Source organism: Sphaeramia orbicularis, chromosome 22 (genome assembly GCF_902148855.1).
Source record: "Sphaeramia orbicularis chromosome 22, fSphaOr1.1, whole genome shotgun sequence".
Taxonomy (NCBI): domain Eukaryota; kingdom Metazoa; phylum Chordata; class Actinopteri; order Kurtiformes; family Apogonidae; genus Sphaeramia; species Sphaeramia orbicularis.
This window is the reverse complement of record NC_043978.1, coordinates 26,635,763-26,654,891: the sequence shown is the minus strand read 5'-3', so window position 1 is coordinate 26,654,891 and position 19,129 is coordinate 26,635,763. Positions and strand designations below refer to the sequence as shown.

The window sequence follows — 19,129 nt, the reverse complement described above, 5'->3', positions numbered from 1 at the left end:
TATGTCAAAGCGCGTCTCCTTCCCCACCACTCCCCGCCTCGGGCCTTCTGAGGGTAAAAACCGACAGATAGCGAGGGTTAGGAAGGAGAGGAGAGAGTACATTTTCCTCCTCCTCCTCCTCCTCCACATTCGCCCTCTCTCGGGGTGTCACGTCCTATTTGTGTCCCGGGGCCGTCTCGCTGGCGATGGTGATGGCGAGAAGGGGGCTCTCTCTCTCTCTCTCTCTCTCTCTCTCTCTCTCTCTCTCCTCTCTCTCTCTCTCTCTCTCTCTCTCGCTTGGCTGGAGAGCAGGGAGAAGACTTGGTAGCACGAAGCGATGGTCTACGCTCACATGGGAGAGTGAGGGAGAGATGCACCCGTTCAGCCATGTCTTTGACAGGGGAGTCTTTCCGACAGGCGTGAAGAAGGGAAGGGCTGACTGGGCTGAGTGAGCGCAGACCTGGACACACACACAAAACATTCTAGAGTCACTTACGGGGACCCTGCATTCATTTGTATTGATTCCCTGCACATTAAACATAACAGTAACCATATCCAGTACATGTCTTACGTCGCCCTCTCGTCTAATCTAAAGGAAACAAGGCCTTAACCCTAGAACTGAATGTTTTACCCTGTAGGGACCATGCATATGAGTACAAGAGTCCAAACCTGAGTTACACATGTTCTACTGTCCAATATACACAAGGAAAAGGGAAACTGAAGAGTCGTAGCTAAACAATACATTTACATTTTCTGAAAGGTTCATGATGTAACACTATCCTGTCTGTTTTGTGCAGGAAGCTGGTTATTCTTTGACGTTAGCCGACTGCATGTCACAGCTAACATGCAGAAAAGACCCTCTACATCACAGGGGTCAAACATACGGCCCGCGGGCCAAAACCAGCCCTCCAAAAGGTTCAATCCAGCCTCAAAGGATGAATTTACAAACATTACACAAAAGATATTGACAATTAAGTCGTATTGATCGCAAGTTAATTCTACATTTTTTAGTTCCAGATGCATGTTACTAAGTGTTTTGTTTATTTCTAGATCCACTGTGATCTGTCAGTTGTAATACACATGAGGAAATAATAAGCTGAAGCATAATATGGTTAAAATTGCAATTATTTTTTCTTTAAGAAATTTCAGGTTGTTCACTGAAGTTCAGGTTATTCCCATTTTTTTGTTTGGGGGTAGTTTGTAAATGTAATACTTTCTTATACTAAAACAAAAGGGAAAAAATAGAGTTGTCATTATTTCTAAGTTATTATACTATTTTTTTTTTTTAACCTGCCAGTACTTCCCCTTTTTGGAAGACAACTTTATTTTTAATTACCTCCGCCAAGGAGGTTATGTTTTTGCCAGGGTTTGTTTGTTTGTTTGTCTGTTTGTTTGTCTGTCCGTTAGTGTGCAACATAACTCAAAAAGTTACTTACAGATTTTGATGAAATTTTCAGGGTTTGTTGGAAATGGGATAAGGAAGAAATGATTAAATTTTGGTGGTGATCGGGGGTGGGGGGGCCCACGGGGGGGCCCATTTCCAACAAACCCTGAAAATTTCATCAAAGTCTGTCCATAACTTTTTGAGTTATGTTGCACACTAACAGACAGACAAACAGACAGACAAACAAACAAACAAACAAACCCTGGCAAAAACATAACCTCCTTGGTGTGGGGGGGGGCCACTGATCAGCCTTGGCGGAGGTCTGCGCTCTCCGAGTGCTTCTAGTTATAGCTTGTGTTTAAGTAACAATCTCCAACTTTATATTCACATGCTCATCCATTCCTTGCTTATATACATATACATAGAGGGAGGGGTTATATAGACGAAAGTGTACAAAGACAGGACGAGACAAGACAGTGGGACAAGCTAGACAAGACAAAAACAGATACTGTTATTAAGTTGTTTTACCATTCTTTTACTGGTCTGGCCCACTTGAGGTCAAATTGGGTGTATGTGTCCCCTGAACTAGAATGAGTTTGACATCCCAGCTCTAACTTCCTGTAAGCACTCATAAGCAAAACTTCCTTATTGAACCTTCAATAAGACATTCCAGCTCATATTGACCTAATATGAGTCTTCATCTTCATGTAACCCACAGGTAAAGGTCATAGAAAATAGAAAATGTAGAAAACACACAGGTATTAGACTTAAGAGACTTACATGCTTCAAATGTAACCCTAATAAACACAACTTTGGATATGTAACTCAATGTAAAAGACAACTTTGGTGAGTTTTAGAAAATAAGGCTGTTTTATATTGTGCATTTTCTCAAAACAAATTACAAAGCATTAACCTTATCTCTATTTGGAAAGATTAATTATTCTAATTCTTTATGAGAGAGCATCTGCATAAAAAAAGAATAGGCAATTGTTGAAAAAAGGCTTTTACTGTGTAGGTGTTAAAGCTTAAACTTAAATTTTTAACCAATGTTATCAGGTGTATGTGAATTATGGTAGTTTGTACAATCATTTTGCTGAAAAGTCAATCAGTAATACAAAATATTTATTACTGAAATGACATATTACTATCTGTTATCAGTCTACGTCAGCCTTTCCAGACCTGTTCTTGTTCAGTCACCAAATGGAAGAATAAAGTGCATAACAATTCAGATTTTTTTAACTGAATAAGAGAAAATTGTGATTTTGTTTGTTTGTTGTTGCTGTGCTGGAGAGAGGGTAGGAAATGAAGAAATGGAAACTAAATGTTAAAATATGTTGCAAAATTGTGTGGATATATTTTAACACTACCCTTCATGGTTTTGATTATTGCGGTGATTTAGTTTTACAATTCACTGAGACTTTCTGTATTGTTAGATTCTAAATGTAGTTGTCTTAGTAATTCATTATATCAGAGACACTGCTTATGGTCTATTTCATCTCATTTAACTAATTTCATAACATGATCAGCCTGTAAATGCATGTAGTCTCATATGAGTCTTTCCAATGTGCCGCACATAGATGTTTTTACCTACTAATATAGAGAGAGTTAATAGATAATAGAGATATTTGAGGTATATGACAGTGAATACAGTCATTTATGGGCCAGTCGTGTATTCACATGGTGTATATTTCTTGGTTATGATTTGCATATAATAATTTTCTTCTTGTTCAATACTTAAACATTAAAAACTCCCACTGAAGCGTCCCAGTTATATGAACTAGTGTGGTTTATTGTGTTTTATCTACACGTTAAACACTGAAACTAGAAGATGTCCCATTTTAAGTGCAGTCTAATATGTGTATTTATACTTATAACCTTAAGGGAAACTGCCATGATTTTTTTTTTTTTTTTACTGTGGTCCACTTATGGTTCCAAAAAATACAAAATTCAACCAAGAACAGACCCACTTTATACAAAATCACCCCAGTCATTTCTAAACAGAGTCGTTCAGGTCAGATATTCTGTCTTGTATTTCTTAATTTCACAGTGTATTTCACAGTAATAAGAACACATTCCAGTGTCAGTTTAGTCCGATATAGTGCAGTGCTAACATATACACACTAACCTAACCTGCTGGTTCATATTTACAGATGTACACGTGCACACTTTCCCTCCCTCCACACAGTCAACCTCATCCACACCCGCCTCCAAATCCAACCATCAGGACACCTAGTCTGCTCTTCTTCCCTAGAATTTTCTCTCCTCCATTTTTTTTTTTTTTTTGCCCTCCACATATTCTTCTTCCCTCCATTCCTCTACTGCCGCTGCTGCAGTGAGAGAGAGAGGGAGAGAGCGCAAAGCCACATAAGGTTATACACAGTGGCGTGACGCCATGCATTCTGATTTATAGATCTAAAATGGCCGCCATGTTGTGACTGCTGTAGAGGGCTGGATGGAGATCGAGGGAGTGGTGTGTGTGTGTGTGTGTATATGTGTGCATGGGAGGGTGGGGGGGTGTCAGGATGGGGGTGTATGTTTGCTCAGAATAGCAGACCTTTTCTTGGACATTGTGTTCTACTCACATGAAGCATCCCCTGCCCCGGAGGCTTCACCATCACTGTGCTTTGGTGGTGATGACTGATTAATTAGGCCATGATGTATAAAGCTCGACGCTCGTGTCTGTTGCTTTACTCACAATGCTTCTGGATATAGAAGTGATTATTGTGTGTCGGCCTGCACTCATTGCATTTGAGAGGTAAATATGTTCAGTTGTTGTGCGGCTGGTGCTCTGTGTTGCACTTTTCCTTTGGTTTGTGGATGTTGGGTCCTTCCTGCAGGGAGATTAGAGCCCTCACATTGTAGCGGCAGCCGCTGAGGACTTAGAGGTCAGCTGCTGCCTCAGCCTCTCTGTGGGGCGCACAGCTTTGATTTACTGACTCCACTGCATCACCTCCAGGCTCACACACACACAAACACACACCGCTGGTACCACACTGCCTCCATGTGGACGGAAACCTACACTACCCCGCTCCGCTTACTAACACAAACCAAGACTAAAAGTAAACCTAAAACTAAAGACAAGTGAAAAAACTGCAAAGAATAACGCAACCAAACAAAATAAAAATAACATACACCAAGTTCCATTTTGATTTATAGACTGAAACTCATGATCTACATGAATAAAACTAGTTTGTACTTATTTAACCTTCCTATTTTTGGTAAATCATATTCTATATCATGCATAAAATCATTTTTCAGCCTCCATAAATCAAGCCTTCCTCAAAAGATCATCAAAATAAAACTAAAGCTTTACATGCAGGCCTGAAACTACGACTAAACTGAAGACTAAATATCAAATCAAATCAAAGTTTATGTAGCACTTTACAACAACATAAAAAAGCCCAAAGTGCTTTACATCTAAAAGCATGATTAAATTATAAGATAGAAACAGGTTAGTCACGTACCATAAATATGCATAAAGCAAGGGATACAACACACAGTGATAAAAGAGACCACAGATTGAAACCTAATAGTGTCTTAGTGCTAAGGGTTAAATAGAAATAGAAATTAAATAAAAATTCTAACTATAATAACTCTATTCCTGGCCCATATGACTTATTTTTAGTCTAATTTCAGACTTGAATCCAGTGATTCTGTGAGGTCTTAAAAGTCTTGAATTTACGAATCGGCATTTAATACCTTAAAAACGTCTTTAAAAGGTGTTAAAAGTGATATCATAGGTCTTAAGTTATGTTGCCTTAAACTTTTTTGCTGTATTGTGTTTAAATGTCCAAGATGCAAAGACAGTAACATTAGTCGACTCAGTTCCAACACAACAATTTATACTGAAATTAGGAACAATTATCGCAAACTACACTTTCAGTCACTGGAACTGAATATTGGAACAGTTTACCACTCAACATAAGAGACTCCCAATCATATGCCTCCTTCAAATCACAACTTAAACACTGGATGAAGGAAAACCAAGCCTGTGACCATCAGTAGGTCGCCCTCACTGTGTTGTGTGTTTTTATGATGTTTTTTTTCCTTTTTGTCAGTTGTTTTTGTTGTTACCTTCCTAGGGACTACAGATGGAAATTAGCACTGTTGCAACAGTCTGGCATATTTACAGCTGCAATTGTTGTAGATGTTCATTAATATGCACTGTCCCACTCTAAATCAATCAATCAATCAATCTTTGTAGGCCCTGGTGAGAAAGGAGTTGGAACGGTGAAAATTAAGGCGTTGGAGTAAATAAGTACATTTTCGCTAAATTCTAGGTGTCACAAATTTTTGCCAGTATGGCCGTGAAATATGCATTAAATTGTGTTCTTTCTAAGAAACTTAACTTGTAGAAACCTTGTAAATTTCTTGACTTAATTTGTAATATGGGAGAGATAGTTGTTTTTAATCACCCTGCTGAAATCATTTATCTGCAAAAATAAACATGGTTGTTATTTTTTCTTTTTTTTTTTTCTTTGCGTTTCACATGTTTGGTCCATTATTTCACTTTTAAAATAATACATCATTGTGACCCAAACTATAATAATGAGTCATGTATTAAATTATGGGAGGAACAAATTTACACATACAATTTTACTGCCATTTTTTGCAGCACCTTTATCATATTACCCTGAATATTTAAACCAGGTGTTTTTGATGTATGTTTGAACATTTCACCTTGGGTTATATGCAAGTGTCACTGACATACACAATGTATATGGTTATGATATATTTAAAGTTCAGATAAATGCATTTAAGAGATGGCTTCAAGCTATCTCACTCATTTTTTTTTATTTCATCTCATCAATAAAACAATATACAGATTTTTAACTACTTAAAAAATTCAACAAAATGAATACATTTAGCAGTTACTTGCCAACCCAAACAAAACCTCCAGCAATGATCACGACTTGAATAAATGCACAAAATTAGAGATAGACGGGTCAGTTTGACCTGTAGTATGTTTTTCCAAACAGCTGTTGACTAGTATCAGGCTTCTCAACTGGAACAAGCGACAATGAAGGAAAATAGACCAAAATTACTTAGATTTTATTGCTGTTTAGTCATTATTTACCGTATCCTTAGTATTCAGTTCAACAGTTAACTGGTTTCTAATGTGGTTTTTACAGTGTAGATTTGTTTTACTGGGGGAGTGATGATATTTTCTGATAAATCCTAAATCTGCTAACAGTTGACCTCCACTTAAAAATGTAGAAGTCACCTTCAATGAGACTTACTTTTTCTTTTATATTTCATATTTATACATCAATATGTACTAGTACAGTTGTATTAAATAGAAAACATTGTGTACAATAGGATTTAATATTAATTGTTTTTAGGTATAGCTGTTTACCATTAACTGTAAAAATTTTCATGCAGATGTCACCTTCAATTTTAAGAAAAGTCTGAACAAATACCTGTTGAAACGCAATAAATGAAGCTGCTTCTGTACAGGACAGGAGGTCGCTGAATCTTTTAATGAGTCTATTTATTTGTATATTGATATGAATGACTTCCATAGTAAAGTCAGTAGGTTTTACAGGAAGCAAATACCATTTCCATGAAGAAACACTCAGCACTTTAAAAGGCTCATAAATATCATAGACTGTTTTATTCACCTCAAACCTTCCTTGCATTTCATTTTACAGTTATCTCTGTCGTACAGTCTCTCACACAGCTCTTCTGTGCTTGTGTGAAATTAATTGTTTATTCTGAATAAGGATTTTTAATAATTTGATGCCACTGTGCAATAAATTTTATATTCTGTTGTAAACTAATAAGGCTTTACAGTGTGTGTATTATGCAGTCAATCATAGTTTATGTTTTATTGTTGCTCTTTCTTTACTTTGTTTGCTGACGCTGAAAGATACCAGCGATAAATTCATACATATTGTCTGTACTTGTGCCAATAGATCCACGCATCTGGACGGAGATTCCAAGTCCCCAAATCTAGGACCATGCACTACAGGAACAGTTTTATTCCTGATGCTATTTCTCTTTTAAATAAGCCGTGATGCACTTGACTTTGTTTTAATTCTTGGGTTCTGGATTATTTTAACTTGGTCTTAACTTATTTATTATTTATTTATCAATTGTCCCTTGTATTATAAATAAATATTTTTCAGTTTAAGAAGTTGTATAAGGAAAGAACAGAGAAGCTTCATAAAAGCATGTAATGAAATAATTTTACTTATGGATTTTGGATTGTTTTATTTTCACTGACGATCATGTAAACTGTTTACTGTAATAGGTGTAATAGCAACGTATCTGATGTAAGCAGATGTTTCAAGAAAGGGGCAGGTATAAGTTTTCTTCATCCTGCTCCTTTCCAATCATTTAGATTGTAATGAATGAATAAAGTAAAGATGAAATGAAATTATATTATATCATTATATCATGGATTTTATTGATGTAATATCTGCTGATTTTTATTTATTTGAGTCTGGTTTTTATCTGTTTATTTCTAATCTGTTTTAACCATGATCAGTGAGCTGCTGAGAGTACCTGTACGTGTCTTTTGTCTGTGCTGTTTTTAATCTGTCCCCTGTATGTGTCCTGTGGTTTTAATGGTTTTTGCGTTTGAGATGCCCTCTCCAGACTTCAGAATAGTGCTGCCACTAATGATTACTTTTCTAATGATTAATTTTTCCAAATATTGTTTCAATTAGTCAACTAATCTAAATGACTAATTTTTTTTTTTTTTAAATCAAGTGTTTGTTATTTTGTTGTGTTCATTTTATTTTGAATACAACTCAAGGGCCAAAACATAAAATGTCACCTGTACTGTTGTAAATGTAAACAACATAAATAACTTAAATATTATCAAAAAAAATTACAAAGTGGGATGTTTTCCACATTCCCCCCCAAAAAATTTGTTAAATGTTATTCAAAGAGATGACTAGCTATATCAAATAAAACAAATTATTAATACAGTAGGCCCTTATAATTTCCAGTGAGTATGTGGCGGTGTGTAACTGGGGGGGGTGGGGGGTTCAGGGTGGTGTGGTCCATGCTGCGCAAATCTTTCCTGCAGGTCTGTACTATGCTGTTGCCCATAACAACCGATAGCTTGTAAGTTCAAAATGGCGCAGCCTCCCAGATATGACATATGTCCAAATTTCTACTTCGTATGTGTGGCATGGACTGCAGAAGTGACAGTGAAACCTAAACTTAACTCTCATTTACCTCTTCCCTACCTCCTGAATCTTAGCAAACTTTCCTTTTTTTTTTTTTCTTTTTTTTCCCCTAAACCTGCCACCACCACCCCTCTCTGGAGGACAAGTTTATTTTTAATTACAACTCGTGTTTAAGTATCAGTCTCCAACTTCGTATTCAGATGTTCATTCATTCCTTGCTTGTGTACATATTCATAAAGGGAGGGCTCATATAGCAAACTTTCATTTGAGGGGGCAGGATGTTTGAGTGATGTAGGCACGGACGGACGGAGGCAGGGTGAAACTTATAAGAGGGGGTCTCTCTCCCTCTCTTTCTGAGGTGTGGCTATATGGCTACAGGCGCTGCAGGCATGGATTCCCCAAGGTGCCGCGGCCAAAAGTAAATAGGTGGTCAATAGTTAAACGACATGACAACTAAAGAAACTGCCGCTGACTAATTTTCATGGTTGATTACGTTGACTAATCGTGGCAACACTACTGCAGAACCGATCTACCAAGGGGTATCGATGAAGTCACCTCGAAACTTGAACACATAAATTGCCTGAATCTTTTTTTTTTTTTTTTTTTTTTTGGATCAATTTTTTTTATTTTCATTGTGCATCTCCAGAAATACAAAAAAAAAGAAAGAAATTCACATTTTATGATATAAGATTTTGTGACACACAAAGTATAACCCCGCCCCAGAATCAATGTCGACCCCCATATCAACCCAACCTGGATCTCAAAATATGAAAACCAACTAATAAAAACAAATACACGTAAACAGATGAAAGAGAATATAATGTACAGATATAAATAGAATAGTGATCAGGATAGTCATAGATAATTATGTTGCATTTTTTCTTTAACCATAATGTAAACACCATCCCACATATTAAGGGTTTTTCAACTGCCTGCATGCATCCGGGCCACTGACCTCTGCATCATAACTATATCTAGAAAATAATTGATCCTTTGTTGCTGTGATAAAGTATAAGGTGGTTGCTATCTCATTTCAAATATTTTTTTTTTATTTCGAAGTTTCATCACAATACAGTTTTGAAATCCCCCGATTGGCACACCATGTTTCATTTTTAATATCAACACAACACAACAAATGCACATTCAGAAATAAGCAGCACTGATAGAGTGAGAAAAGAAGAAAAAGAGGAAAAAAAAAAACCAAGAAACAACAAAAAAAAAAAAAAACATACAATTTAACATATCATCCACCCAACCCCCTTCCCCATCCCCAGAGTCATTAAGACAGGTTGGTGTAGTGCTACGCTATGGGCTACTGCTTATGTAGTGGATCTTAACTATTTGGCCCGTCCATATATGACATCACTGGTTTCCAGATATTTTCAAATTCTCCCAGCTTGTCGTTAAGTGTGTAGCTAATCCTTTCTAAGTGAAGGGTGTCCATCATTGTTGTTATCCAGGCTTTAAAGGTTGGTGTCTCTTTTGACTTCCACAACAGGAGAATGAGCTTCTTTGCACAGAGAAGGCCATAGGACAGGAGGTGGCGCTGTACCTTCTGCATATTTCTGGAGCTTTCTGTAGCACCCAGTACAGCCAGTAGGGGATCTGGTCTTAGCTGAACCTTAAAGACATTTGAAAAGGATGAAAATATTGCATCCCAGTATTCCTCTAATCTTGGGCATAGTACTTAGCTATGTAGCAAGTCTGTATCCCTTTGATTACATTTGTCACAAGTAGGGGATATTTCTGGATAGATTCTATCCAGCTTCACTTTAAAGTAGTAGTAGTAGTAGTAGTAGTTTATTTCGAGCACATAGAGTCATCAGATAAAGAATCATACAACATTGTCAAAAAATAAATAAATGAAATTTTTCTGCACTCAAAAAGGAGTGGGAAGAAGTATAACTTATTGACTCCCACCCCCTTTTTACAAACTAATAATCAAATTAGACCCACTTCCTTTGCTTTGTTAACACACATTTTCCTCTGTATATTTTTACAATAACACAAAACATCCATACAAACCATTCATATAAACTTTGTTAGTCACCTCACACACAATCAGATTTGTGCAATCAGCCATTTTTAATCAGGGATTTTTCTAGGAAAAATTTTTAAGAGGGCGCCGTGGTCTGAAAAGACACCAATTCGTGTCGTTTTGAACCGTCAGATGGTCTACCTACTATGTTTATGATAGTTTTGGAATAATTGTACCATTTTTGATGACCAGACACATTGTCATGTGTTGTTACTGTGGTAGTTTCACCAGGAAAAGATTGTTTTTGGAAAGATTGCATGTTGTGTAAGTACTGCGTTACATATAACTATAAGTGTACGGCGTAACTGTGAGCTTCGGGGTAAAAAAAAAAAAAAAAATCAGAATTTTGGTAATGGGGCGCTAGCCGAAAGCATGAGGGCACAGCACCCCTGTTCCCCGGTTAAGAAAAACCCTTGTTAATATAAACTATAATATTTATATGCACTTTAAATATTTACTCCAAATATAATTTCATTTTATTTCTTGATGTATAATCAAATCTTAATGTATTTTAATATTGTATTTTTTCAATCAATGTGAAGCACTTTGGGCTACAATTTCTGTTTGAAAGGTGCTATACAAATAAAGTTTATTATTATTATCATTATTATAATGATCAATAAATATGGTAGTATCTTCTTACCATGATAACCAGTTAACTACAATATCTTATTTTATGCATACTTCTATAATGTTCTATATTTTGTTATTATAGTGGATTTATACATCCTTTTAAATGCACAAATTGAAGAAGACATTTTTAAGTTTTGCTCCAGATAATTCCACAGATGTACCACTCTAACAGAGATACACTGGCTTTTTATGTTTGTTCTTCTCTTAATTTTCTTGTAGATTGCAGTTCCCCTTAAATTATAATTACTTTGCCTGGGCTCAAACATCTCCTGTAGGCTGTAGGGGAGCATATGGTCATGGGCTTTATACATTATAATGAGAGTATTAAGGTCAACAAGATCATGTAGTTTTACAGCATTTAATTTTATAAATAGGGGATTTGTTGGAGCTAAGTACTGTGCTTGATTGACAAGTCAAATTGCCTTTTTTTGAAGTAAGAATATAGAATTAATATTTGATTTATAATTGTTACCCCATATCGCTGCACAATAGTTCAGATATGGAAGAACAAGAGTGAAGCCTATGTAGAATTTTAAACTGGATCAGACGGTGTCTAGCATTAAGGGAGCAGGTATTTACATACTGTGAGCCCTTGTCCCAGACATCCTCAGCTATTCCCATTCCCAGTTCTTTTTCCCAATCCTTTTTTATACAATCCATATTCACCTCTCCATATTCTTGTAATACTTCGTATACATATCGGCTAAAATTTACTTAGGGGGTCAAATGAGTGGCCATTTTTGTCAAAAAAAAAAAGTTGTAAGAAATGCATTGAACTGTGTTGAAATAAAGCTAATCCATTTGTGCACAGACTGATACTGATATTATTTGACAGCGGAAGCTATATTTTCAGAAATATTGGATTTGGAATAGCACGTGTATGTGAAAACTTTTACTGGTGGATGGACGTGACATTACCCATGATGCTCTGGTCAGTACCAGTACTTTATTAGTAATAAACTTATATACTTACTATTGCTAATTCTCCTCTTATTCATAAATGTTAGTATTGTGGATATAAAACAATAACAGCTGACACAAAAACACAAAATGTGGCAGTGGACGGATGTGACATGGTTGTTACAGATCCCATCATACTGATGCTCGGCAGCCATGTCACCGTTTACACTAATGATCCCTGTGCAAAAACTAGGATCAGAATTATTTATTGTATTGTTTATCATAATACTAAAGAGTAAATAACAATATAGAATTGTTATTTCTTTATAAAAATGCTTATTATTAGAAAACTGTTGATTTAAACAGTGACGTGTGACATTTTAATGTATGTATTGGCGTAACATAAGCAGGATGGATCAGCACCATACTCCATATTGCAACCTGTAAAAATAAAACATGCGACATGTAGTATATAATATTCTAAGAAAAACTGGGGAATCTAAAAGAATAGAATATTTGTTTTTCAGGTAAATTCAGTTAAAATATAACTTGGCCATTTGTGACATGAAAATATAGCATTAATTGTGATGAAATTGGACATTTTTGAGCTGAAAACATAGTTCATATGACCATCAACATGTTGCAACAGAACTGAAATCCTGTAAATTTGCATAACTTGCATTTACCAACACAAAGTTCCTTTGGGGGTTCACTTATATTAATTTGTTATGCACAAAGACATAAACAAGACCTCTAAGCAAATTTTAGCCGATATGAAATTGCGCTTTTTTCTGCTCTACAGTCTCTGAGGCGGCTGATATCTCAATGCCAGCATTTTCTTGGCTGCAGTGAGGGCAGCCCATAATATACGCAAATTGCCTGAATCTTTAATCTCACAGTCGCTAAAACCTTCCTGTCTTTTTCCTGACACGTGTTAGATTATTGAAAGACACGCTTTATTAACCGTAATGAAGTCCACCTTCCTTAAAACCTCCGACAGATCCCGTGACGTCTCATGTAGAGAGACAGGATGCACGCAGCTTGTGTTTATGGCGCATGTTGAACTCTGCCAATTTGACGCCCCCACAAAGCTCTTCCATGCTGCACACCGCTGTGAGGTGCAAGGCAAGCTACAAGCAAGCTACTTGTTGCCCACAGACAGTCCCACTGCACCTCGAACTTGTTGTTTTGTCAGTTCTCAGGAGCATTGATCTAGAGAGCACTGAGCGCTTATATTATTAGATAGAGAAAACCACTCAGCACAGCAGGTACACCTTTGATATACGTGTCAGAGGTGTGTACCCTGCGCTGTGTGTACGTGAGTCTGAGTGAGCCGTATGCTTTTTTTTCCTCGGCGTGTTTGAAGCTTTCTCTCAAGGTGTTTAGAAAAGTTTATGTGTGAAAGTGTCTCAAAGAGAGCGGATACTCTTTGATGCTTTGTCCCACAGAGAGAGCCACAGAGGCGAGGTGCACTACAAAAAGAAAAAGATGTTCCTTTCTTCTGTCACTCAATCACCCTGCTTTCTAGTTGAGGAGCAAAAAACTCTTTACTGTATTAGTAAAAGAGTATTGAACATTCACATCCAATACACTACAGAGTAAAAACAAGCATTTAACTGGCATGCTTATTTGGAGGAAGTTTTCGCAATCTGGGAAAGTATCAAGGCTGAGGTGATGGAAATAGACTGCAGGATTGACAGTGAGTTTACTTTAATGCCACTTCTGACTTAAAGGTTCATACTTCTGTACCCTGTAATTGAACCCCAACATTGCTCCAACTCAAACCATCCTCATACTTTCTTTACACGCCTTCTAACTAGGGGTGGAAGAAAATATCAGTTCGGCAATATATCGCAATGGTTCATTTCACAATACTGTATTAATATTAAAAAGTACTGTAACGATATTTTTAGGTATTAATTCAAATGCAGATATTGTTTTTGGTTTACTTTTTCTTTATCAAGCTCTTATTTATATATTCACATGGATATTTTACTCTTATTTATATGCTCACATGGATATTTTTCCTCTTAGTTATATACTCACGTGGATATTTTACTCATTTATTTATATACTCACATGGGTATTTTTCTCTTATTTATATATTAAATGGGTATTTTTCTCGTATTTATATACTCACATGGATATTTTACTCTTATTTATATACTCACATGGATAGTTTTCTGTTATTTATATACTCACATGGGTATTTTATTCTTTTATTTACATATTCACATGGGTATTTTGCTCTGTTTTTGAATATAACAAAGCAGTTTTGTGATATTGCAGGTCATAAATAATAGAATAGAATAGAATAGAATAGAATAGAATAGAATAGAATAGAATAGAATAGAATAGCTGCTGCAACTATGTGTGCTGCCATCTTGGCTACGTACCAAGTACTGGAAATGTTTTGTTTTGTTTTTTTTTTAATTGATAACACTGTTTTGTTAAATAATGGTTATTTCATACATCCTAAAGACACTTTTTAGTGTCTGAAAGAGGCAGATGGTTGTGTTCCTTTGTTGGGTTGCTCAAAAATAATGTTATGATGTTGGACAATTCAGGGACTGTCCACTGTTCATTGTTTTCACGACTAATATGAACATTTGAGCAGGGACTGTAAAATTGTAATGTCTGTACAACATAATTTTATTTAGATATTTATTTTTTGTGTAAGTTTTTTGTACTGGTAAAGCCACATGTTATAACTTTGTTTATCCAAATTCTGCACGTTGTGTTTTTACAGAGGAAAGTTTTGTGTTATAACATTAGATCCTGTTCTGATCAAATAAAAATGTGTTTAGTATTTGTGCATATTTCTGGTGTAATTAAATTTTCGGGGAAATAATCTTTTATAAAAAGGAAAACAAAACAAAATATTGTGATATATCCCGATATGTTGATCCTAGTATTGTGATTTGTATCGTATTGCCAGATTCTTGCCAATACACACCCCTACTTCTAACTACGTGACATTCATTTTCTGCCAATGCTGTTATCACATTACATTGACAGTTTGTGTTTTGGTTTTAGGAGCTGAATAAAAAAGCCTACGGGCAGATCACTACAGAGATTGTGGAGGGGCAGCAGTTTTACTACGCTGAAGACTACCACCAGCAGTATCTGAAGAAGGTACCCAAAGGCTACTGTGGCCTCAAAGGCACTGGTGTCTCCTGCCCAATAGGAACCACAAAGGATGAACTGTAAGAGGTGTAGCGTAAAATGACAAGTAGGATGTCCTAGTGAGATATTTGAAAGCATTATTCTAATATTATCTGACCTCTATTTTAAACTATTGTTCATGGATCAGAACAATCGAGTATCATGACCCACTAGTTCACAGGTGTCAAACATGTGGCCCAGGGGCCAAATCCGGCCCCCCAGACAGTCCAGTCCGGCCCCTGGGATGAATTTGTGAAATGCAAAAATTACACTAAGATATTAAAAATCCTTGTAGTTCAGGTTCCACGTTCAGACCAGTTCAATCTCAAGTGGGCAGGACCAGTCAAATACTATCATATAACATATAAATAATGACAGCTCCAATTGTTTCTCTTTGTAAATGTAAATATTTTAATATATTTACACTAAAACAAAGTATAATTTTGCAAAAAATGTGAATAACCTGAACAAATAATGAACAACCTGAAATGTCTTAAGAGAAGTAAGATCAATTTTAACAATATTATGCCTCTCATTAAATATTTTGTGTGTTTGTAGATCCACTGTGATCTGTAAGTTATTATGTACATGTGTAAATAATAAACTGAGGCAGAATATTGTTAAAATTACACTTATTTTTCAGTTTGTTCATGTTATTCACATCTTTTGAAAGGATAGTTTGTAAAATATAACCCTTTTCATAATGTAAATTACTTTTTTTGCTCTAAACCATAGAGGAAAGTTCGGAGTTTACATTATTTATATATTATCATGTTATTATTTCAGTAGGTTGGCCCACTGCATATCAAATTTAGCTGAATCTGGCCCCTGAACTAAAATGAGTTTGACACCCCTGCTCTAGTTGGAACGACTGCACCCCCTTTTGAGTGAAAACAAGCACTGAAAAAGTAAAGGCAATAAATTGAAAAACTAGCAATAGCATAACTAAGAGCTGTTGGATCATATTTTGCGAATGAGTCAGTTAACAAAAACAAAAAAAAAACTTCTTTAGCTCCTCAAAGAATGAAGGACAGTAAAAGTGGAGATCTGTGGTTTCAGACCAAACACAGAAAGGATGGAATTGAGGAGTTCTGTTTCCCATGTGGTCATATACATGTACAGTAGGGGAAAACTCTTAAAATTTTATACATAATCTCAAATATTGTTTTGAAACGTTTGGTGGAAAAATCATTTTTTGTATTTCTGTATCAGAAAAAACACACAAATGCAAAAAAATAAACTAAATTCTTGACAGTTTCCATATGTTATGGAAACATCTAGTTTTTACCTCGATGGGACAGAGCATGTGCAGAAGGGAGCACGTGGGTTTGGAGAATGGAACAATATTTGACAGTTTGAGTGATTCTTAATGCAATATATCACAAATACATGGAGTGTCCAAATACATTTTTCCGCCACTGTATATGTGATCAGCTGGAGGAGCCAAAATCAGGGTAAAAAAAAAAACACCAGAATTTGGAAACACACACCTTCCTTCTGCAGCTCCTCTTAGTCCAAATCAAAAGAATGTGACATGACATCGTTTCACACTGCTATTGAAAAGTGAAGCTACTTTTCTACGCTTCCATGTCATGCTATGGACTAAACTCATCTGAACAGTGATGGGTAATTACAGCTGTGAATCACAAATTTAAAGCTCCTACATGCCTGGAAAACGTCTGTCTGCATCATGGGAAAGGTTTTATACAGACCTACAGTCCATAGACGTGGGTTGGATTCTTGTTTCAGGTCAAACCACCTGAATCACAATATGTTTAAAGGTAATAATTGAATTTTTGTCTAATCATTTTCGAAACTGCTTTGTCCTAGTGAGGGTCATGGGGGGGCTGGAGTTGGAATTTTTGTCCATTGATTCTAAAACTGTCATTGCTGATCACTGATCTGCAATGACTTAACAGTGTTTGACTTGCTGCAGAATTTCAGCTGCTAAAAAGCAATACAGTTTCTGATTTTCTACTTTTACATTTGGTTCCTTCACTAAAACTGGGTTCATTTTGGTGCCTGGCACTTTCCCAGCTTTTTAGACCCAATAATAAAAAGAGAAATTTTGACATATTTCCCCCCAGGATGTACCTAATGATGACCTCAGATAAATGCAACAAAAAAATTATACTCCTGCTTTGAGCCATCCCAAAATTAATTAATTTCTTTGTAAAATGTTGGGGCCAAAAATAGGACCAAAACTGGGACATGAAAAACTACTTAGGTGTCAGTGCATTTGATCTGGAAAACATGGCTTGAAATGGTCTTATATACCTCTGTAAATAAAGACACTGTGTTAAATGTGTTGATCCTAGTGGTTTTTCTAATCCAGACATGTGGGTTTTTCATGAATCTCTGTCTCATTCCAGGTTTTGTATGTAAATCCATCGTGTCCACTCGTGTTACATGCAGAACCTGCCCATTAAGCATATCTAAATCGTGATTGATTTTGAAACGCTGTGCCTTGCATAATTAATCCGATTCCCAAAATTTACTTGTGAGAGAGTAAAAAGATATTCCAAAAAATAGTAGCGTGTAATTTTCATGTCCTTTTTTTTTTTTTTTTAACCATGTTACATGCGGATTTTTGTATAAAAAATAACATAAAAAAATATCTAAAAATGTGTTATATATGAACAATTGTTGCTCTTTTATCCAAGTAAATATTTATTTTTAAAATAGACCCAAAGTGCTTCTAAACTTGCTTCATAACATTAGTCTGCATCTGGTTTGAATTTTTAGACCCCATGTCCTGTTTTTAGGACCAGTTTCATAGAAGCACCCATTTGTAAAACCTTTGGAATTTGTGTTCAGATTACTGCTTGTTTTCAACCAGAATGAGGTTAAGGATGTATGGGTAAAATACTCAGATGGGTTCTGATATATTACTAATATAACTCAGATTAATCTACTGTTTACTAATGTTTATCTACTAATGTAATAGATCTTAGTATTTGAACATATTCATTTTGTCAAGAATGTATCACTAATTGCCAGTAAATGTAATTTCAGGCTGATATACGGACTGGTACAAACTAACTGTCCAGACAGGTGATGTTTCTCCAACCTATGTACAGTATATAATGTACATTTAATGTCAACATTTCACATATCCATGTCATAGTGTTTTTACTGCTCAGCTGTGTTTTTGCTGTGAAGAGGACATTCAGTAGAAAGGAGGGGGTTTGGGTTGATGGCAAATGCAATCTCAACTATCATAAAATTAAGATAGAATGATGGTATTTTGAGGAAAACTATTCTACAGAAGTCATAATTAAGAGATTTGCACCGGGTAGATAAGGCACTGGTCTGATATTTACAGCATTTCATATTAAATGTCTTATATTTCTGGTTAGTTAAGGAAAAGTTCGTCATGTTCATCATCACAACAGTCATGATTGGCTGGAAAGTTGTCGCTTGAGAAGAGATGCATTTCAAGACAATCCTGATTAAAATGAAATCGCCTCTACTCATAACTACTAATACTAATTATTGTACATGAGGCATTATTGGTCACGCATTGTAAAGAGGACAGAATTATTGCACTAAAGCGATAATTATGTACATTCAGAAAAACTGAAACTCAAGGACTTTTCTACTGGAGACTGGAGTTTACATCCTTTACAGGCTCCTAAGGAAAAAAGATTTAGTTGGAAAAAAAAAAGTGGCTTGTTTTCAGCATTTTCCCTCAAATCTTTGCTGAAATCTTACATACCTTTCCTTACTGCTATCACCTGTCACTATTGCCTTAAGCATGAAAATCATTAACCCATAAAGACCCAAACATCCACTGGCAACCAAAATCATTTACTGATATAAAAAGTTAAATAACTGCTGATCCATTAATCCTATCAATACATTTAACTAATTGGTGTAAAATTAAGTTTG

General features: G+C 35.8%; 1 protein-coding gene and 1 long non-coding RNA gene across 6 annotated transcripts in view; both read left to right on the top strand.

Annotated features, from left to right (window-relative positions):
- The window catches only part of msrab (methionine sulfoxide reductase Ab), an 84,270-nt gene extending 68,861 nt beyond the window's left edge, over window positions 1-15,409 (top strand). For all 5 annotated transcript variants that reach the window (XM_030127119.1, XM_030127124.1, XM_030127120.1 and 2 more), the window contains exon 6: window positions 15,110-15,409. In XM_030127119.1, the coding sequence (XP_029982979.1) occupies window positions 15,110-15,283 (174 nt within the window). In that variant the 3' untranslated portion in view covers window positions 15,284-15,409. The remainder of the gene's footprint in view (window positions 1-15,109) is intronic.
- A 686-nt stretch (window positions 15,410-16,095) lies between these two features.
- LOC115413974 (uncharacterized) lies at window positions 16,096-18,272 on the top strand. Its single transcript, XR_003934533.1, has 2 exons — window positions 16,096-17,227; window positions 18,021-18,272. It is a non-coding gene; the product is annotated as an uncharacterized LOC115413974 (long non-coding RNA).
- Window positions 18,273-19,129: the final 857 nt, after the last annotated feature.